General features: G+C 34.0%; 1 protein-coding gene across 1 annotated transcript; it reads left to right on the plus strand.

Moving 5' to 3' along the window:
- The first annotated feature begins 205 nt into the window (after positions 1 to 205).
- On the plus strand, positions 206 to 3,196 carry C2H5orf46 (chromosome 2 C5orf46 homolog). Its single transcript, XM_074284809.1, has 3 exons — positions 206 to 289; positions 1,255 to 1,378; positions 3,154 to 3,196. Exons 1-3 carry the CDS (start codon positions 220 to 222, stop codon positions 3,194 to 3,196), a joined length of 237 nt encoding a protein of 78 aa, XP_074140910.1. The 5' UTR covers positions 206 to 219.
- Positions 3,197 to 6,430: the final 3,234 nt, after the last annotated feature.

Here is a 6,430-nt window from a genome sequence, read left to right on the forward strand (position 1 = left end):
AGGATGAGTGAGAATCCATCTCTTTTGACTTCCAATTCATGGTTTTTTCTTCTACTCCAGGCCACCTCTCAGGAATCACCTGGAATGCAGCCCTGGCTTACCTAACACCTTAATTAATTACATTGTATGTGAGTGACATCATTCTTCCTATTGTATAAATTGAGTGAGAGTCCATATGAACCTTAACATCTCACCTGAGACTATACCCAACTAACAAGAATGGCTTCCTCAGTTCTTCAGATGATGATGGCTATAGGACTGCTTGTTTTGATTCTTCCCTGTCATGCCGGTGAGTGTTTTTGGTATGGCAGATAAATAGACAATACAATTAATAATTCTAGAAAGACATACTTTAAAGGGATCTTAGAGAATATTTAATCCAACCCTTTCACTTCACAGAAGGGGAAACTCAGACTCAGTGAGAAAAAGATATTTATCCATAACTGCATACAGTTATCTAGGTAGCATAGTATATTTAATGCAGTGCAATATAAAATATGCCATCTGATGTAGGACAAATGATAAAATCTAAGTGTCAAGAGAACCTGGCTACAGATTACTCATATAACCTTGAATAAATCATTTAATTTCTCTGGGCCTCAGTTTATTCTTCTGTAATATGAGGGCATTGGAATATGTAACCTTGAACAATCTGTATTCTGCTTTAAGTTTCAACCTATCTATTATTCTGTGTAGGGAAATAAAATCTATGATCTGTGTTCTAAAATCCTACATTCTATGTTTTAAGGATACACTGAGTTCTGACATTCTTTGTTCCATATTCTAAGGCACCTTCTAACTCTGACATTCTGTGTTTAAAGTTTCTTCTAGTTCTAATATCCAGTAGAATATAAACTCCTTGAAGGAATGGACTTTTTTGTTGTTGTTATTCATATATTTCAATAATGCTTTATACAGATCATATGTTTCTGTTTTTGTTTTTCTTGAATTAAATTTAGTATTTGAGGTTCTGGTTTTAGGTTTCCTTTGATATCTGACTATAAGCTGTGTTTTAACACTGTTCTTGGAACTTCTTTCTGACTCACATTCTCTGTACTCTTTTCAGTTATTTTTTCTAATGCTGACATTCTATAAATAATGTTCTAATATTCCTTTTAGCTCATATTCAATGAATACAGATAGTAATGCTACCCAAATTCCTCTTAGAGAGGAAAACCTAATTCTTTAGCAAAATATAGTTGCCATTTCTCCACCATGGTACAAAATAGTAAGTCTCTGTGCTCTTGGTTCCAGATGATGAGCCAAAAATGACTGACCCAAAAGTAGGTATAGAACTCCCAACATTCTTAAATTCCCTGGGCACTGGAATCCTTGAAACTGCAGTGGAATATCTTCTCTCCTCAATGGCCCGGAAATCGTAAGTAATGAGCTGACCTGCATTATGTCATCTCTCGGTCCCCATTTATAAACTATGAGATGGATTGATAGAATTAGTATAAAAATAGGAATCATTTCTAAGTGGAACTAAGTCACAGCATGTTCTTTAGGACAACCTAAAAATCTTGAAATGCTTTATATGGGACTCTTTTACTCATCCCAAGGGACCTACATTAGGAACTTGATGTCTTTCTCTGGGTAATACTGGGATTAGGGAAGAAATGAAGCCATAGTCTTCATATATATGGGGAGGGGAAAATTACTGACAGTCAGGACTAAGAGTCCAGATCCCTTAGGCTTCTCAAGTGAAAATAACATGGAATAAGGAGCAGGAATTAGCCAAATAATCTACAAGTGACTGTTAATTATTTACTTTGCCCATAATCCTCAACTGGGACTTGAGGAAAATACAGAGATAAGATAACTCACAGTCCCTTGCTTTCAGAACTCATGGTGCATATACCTTAGGAGTATACTAAAGATAGTTTATAAAGACTTTCTGAACTGATTGTTAAATTTTTAGCATGTGAATTTACACCTAAGAAATTAATAAATTCTACAAATCAGGTCTTGATTTATTGTTTTGTTGATTGTTTAGACTTAAGAAAGGGACAAAATGCTAAAAATTCAAATTAAATTTGTAAGCATTATGCATACTTTTATGGGGGTTGAAGGGAGATAAGGAAATTGGAGTTAAGTGACTTACCCAGGATCACACATTTAGTAATTCAGTTTCTGAGGATGGATTTGAATTCATGTCCTCTTGACTTTAGGGGTAGTACTGTAGTCACTGTGCCATCTAGTTGCCTTTTATACTTTCATTTTGAAAGGTGAGTATTAATTTTTTTCCAGTACACTGTTGAGCCCAAGCTCAACATTTACAGATGCTCAGAATTATTTAATTAAAATTATTGAATATGAAACATGGGCTCAAGAAGAGTCTTTAGAATATGGAGCATGCCATATTCAGAAAGCTAAATGATTAGTCCAAAGTCACAAAGATATTAAGAAGCAGCATTGGTATTACAATTGATGATCTCTGGAAAGTTTCTACTATACCTCACTCCTTCTGAAATAGGCACAGCTAGATTGTGCAGTGGAGGGAGCCCTATGGTTCAGAAACCCTTAAATTTAAATCCATACTCAGACACTTATCAACTGTGTGATCATAGGCAAGTTACTTAACTTCTGTTTTTCTCAGTTTCTTCAGCTGTTGTTTTTATATTATGTCCAGGATTGTTTTGTTCATATGAGATAATTGTAAAGTACTCAGCACAATACATATATACAATTATATATATATATATATACATATATATATATATACATATATATATATGTGTGTGTGTGTGTGTGTGTGTGTGTGTGTGTGTGTGTGTGTGTGTGTGTTAACTATTGTTGAATCCACTATAGAAAAGAGAAAATAGATTGTTAGAACACCTGGCACAGAATCTTAGAGTCAAAATACTTCCTACCTTGGAATATTGAGTATAAAATGTTTAAATGGCCAATCTTTTTCATTATCCTTACTCTACTTCAAATATAACTCCATCTACAAATCATTCTTTTCTTTCAAGTGGATTTTATGAATTGGAAGATAAACCAGAAACAGCTTCATAAAAATGACTGGTGAGTTAAAGATGATTTTGTTTGTTATTTCCTTAAAGTCATAGGAACAACTCATGGACCTAATTCCATTGCTTTATGCAAACAGAAGCTTGTTCTATGTCTTCAATTTTGCTTTTCTTTGAGCAGCCTGGTTCACCCACCTCCAACTTCAGGGGATTCACCATATTGATGCCAAAGTTTGTCCAATTGGTATAGCTCATTGTAGCTCAGTACCCAAGCACAAAGGGACTAAAAGCCTTAGTCTCCTCAATAATTAAGATTGCAGGTATAAATGTCCACCTGATAGATAGGTGATATTTTTAGAATAATATGAATAACCTTTGGAATGAGTAGGGTGATAGAGTTGGAGTCAATATTTTTGGACTTCAATCTATGCTTTTCTTCTTGCTAAGTGTATGACCCTCTAAAACTCAATTTTCTCTTCTATTAAATGAGAAACAACAATCTCTGCCTTCCTCACAGGTTTGTTGCATGAGAAAGTGAGAAAATTAATGGTAATGCATTTTGAAGCCTTCAAAGAGCTTAAACTATAAGGTTAAAACAAACGGTGCTGAATTCCATCAAATTTGGGAAGATAATAACAACCTTTAAAAAAATAAACCACTTTAGAATGATTTTATAGAATCTCATAAATCAAAGAAATCTCAGATAAAATATAATCCAATGCCTATTTGAAGACATAAAGTTAAGGAGAACTCAATACTATTTTTGGATTGTATTAAAGATGAGTACTTTCTGATGTCCAATATTTGACTTCCTTGAAACTTCCTACATGGACTCCTGCTTCCCAGAGTTGAAGAAAAAAGTCTCCAGATAGGCTCTGACCTTCAAAATTTATTACACTTAGTTGGGATGTTAAACAAAATGATCAGAATAGTTGTAAACATAAAGGTTCCAAAAAATCCTTGAAATCACTTGACAGCATTGTGAAGAATGGATTCACAAAAATGAGAAAAACTATGAATCAGGGATGCTATTATGAAAATCTAGCCAAGAGATAATTAGGTTCTAAACTAAGATGGTACCTATGTGAATAAAGACCAGGGGAGAGTTTCAAGAAATATTCACAAGATTTGGCAACTGATTGGATATGGGATCCTAGAAACAAAGATAACACAAAAATTAAGAATCAAGAGTGATATCCTTGACCAAAACAGGAGAGTTTAGAATGGTGAGCTAAAGGGCTGATATAAGATTCTGTTCTGAAATATTTTGTTTGAAATGTGTATGGAATATTGCATTTGAAATGCAACTTTAAAAGAAATAGCAAAAACTGTGCATCATAGCACTGCAAGCAGCACCTGTTTAATGCCTAGGAAAACAATCAAATGGCATGAATTATAGACAAGGAGCGCATTATTCTTCATTAAGTCAAAGCCAACAACTTGCCATATTACAAATACAAGCTTCAAAATATTTTTAGCATTCAATAATCTCTACCAGAACTAGAGCATTATCTCAAATTACAACATGACTCCCGATTGCCAAGATTTAACACTGACCCACACAAACTTGCATTCAATTACAAAAAACAATCATTTCATCAATCTGAGCAATAATAGGTCACCAAACATCACTCACAAAAGGAGAGGAAGATAATTATTTCTTCTATCAAATATGAAGATGAAAATGTGAAAAGAAAATAATAATCATAACTAACTGGCATTGTGCTTTAAGTTTTATAAAACCCTTTGATACACAAAATCTCATTTTAGACAAACAATAATCCTGTCAGAGGATGCTGTAGCTATTGTTATCCCTGTTTTGCAAAAGAAGAAACTAAAGGTCAGAGAGGCTAAGTGACTTGCTCATGATTACACAACAAAGTTCACTCAAAGGCAGAATTTGAAACCAGATAACTCTAGTAGGATGGCTAAATCTACTAAAAGGAAGTGAGACACCCATGTTAATACAGGATGGGGGAGGCATAACTTGGCAGAAGCTCCTACAAAGACTTTAGTGGACTTAATATTAATGGTTTTAATGGACTTCAAATACAATGTGTGTAACAAAAGTAGTCCGGTAGCCAAAAAGAAAGTTAATATCATTGTAGACCACATTAGTAGAAGCATAGAGTTAAGAAATGGATTGTCCCATTTTCCTATTCCTTATGGGAAACAAAGCTTAGGAAGTACAATGACAAGTTAGAGAGTATTAGAGGAAAGAAATCTGAATATTCTGAAGACTGGAATCCTTATCATGAAAGGAACATTTGAAGAAAGCAGGAATGTTTCTCCTTGAAAAGAAAAGGCTGAAAAACGAAGGACATGATCCTGGCTCAAAGTATTATAATGGGGAAGATAGATTGGCTTGTCCCAGAAACAATGAATATAATTTACATGGTGGTAGATTTCAAGTTATTAAAAGGACAAATTTTATGAAAGTAGACTGTCTTGCAAGATAGTGATTTAATATCACTAAAAAGCCTAGATGCCGCTTATTCTGCATGTTATATCGGTGGATAGAATTCTAGGCCTAGTCAGGAAAATTCAGTTTTGTGAGTTTAACAAATCTAATCTCACTGTGTGATCTTGGAAAAGGCACTTACCCCTATTTCTCTCAATCCCTCCTGTTTTGAGGTTTTTTTTGTTTGTTTGTTTGTTTTTTTAATGACCTGGAAAAGGAAATGGCAAACCACTCTAGTATCTCTGCCAAGAAAATCTCAAATGGGGCCACAGAGAGTCAGACATAACTGAAAAAAATGACTTAACAACAACAAAATATATAATGCTACCCATTTTCTCATTGCAAAATGACCTTTGTAGTTCCAGCTCTGAGAATTTCATGAAGTAATAAACCAGACTTCCTTACATCCCTTCTCAGAAAGAAAAAAATTCTACAGACTTCTTTCTGTTGCACACCACAAATCTTTCCAAAGTGAGGAGGAGACTATATAATCTCAACTAAGCAGCTGCAGTCCCCAATTAACTTGATTGCCCAAACAAGTTGTACTTGTACTTCTATTGAATCAGATCCAGGTCTAAGGCTGAGATTCATGGAGTGAACACACCTTCTCAAGCTCTCTTTAGATACACCTTGTCAGACTCTGCCTGTAAAGGTGAGGTTTCCAGAACATCATTCTTCCATTATAGTAAAATTAACTTTTGTTAAATCTTTTGTACAATTTCTGATTCTCAGAATGGAAGGAGCCTAAAAAACCTTTTTCTACATAAAATGTTAGATTATTTTATTGTATCTAGAAGGAATCTCAGGACAAAGAACAGAGAATATTAGATATAAAAGTAACAGGAGAACAGACAATCTAGAAGTAAACTTAGAGGTAATCTAGCTCAAAGTTTAATTGAATAGAAATCTATGTATTTATTTACATCTATGATAGTATGTAAAAGATGTGATTCTTCAACCTGTGAGAAAAACTAAGAAAAATAAGAAGAAAATCTTG

Source organism: Sminthopsis crassicaudata, chromosome 2 (genome assembly GCF_048593235.1).
Source record: "Sminthopsis crassicaudata isolate SCR6 chromosome 2, ASM4859323v1, whole genome shotgun sequence".
In the NCBI taxonomy this organism is placed as follows: domain Eukaryota; kingdom Metazoa; phylum Chordata; class Mammalia; order Dasyuromorphia; family Dasyuridae; genus Sminthopsis; species Sminthopsis crassicaudata.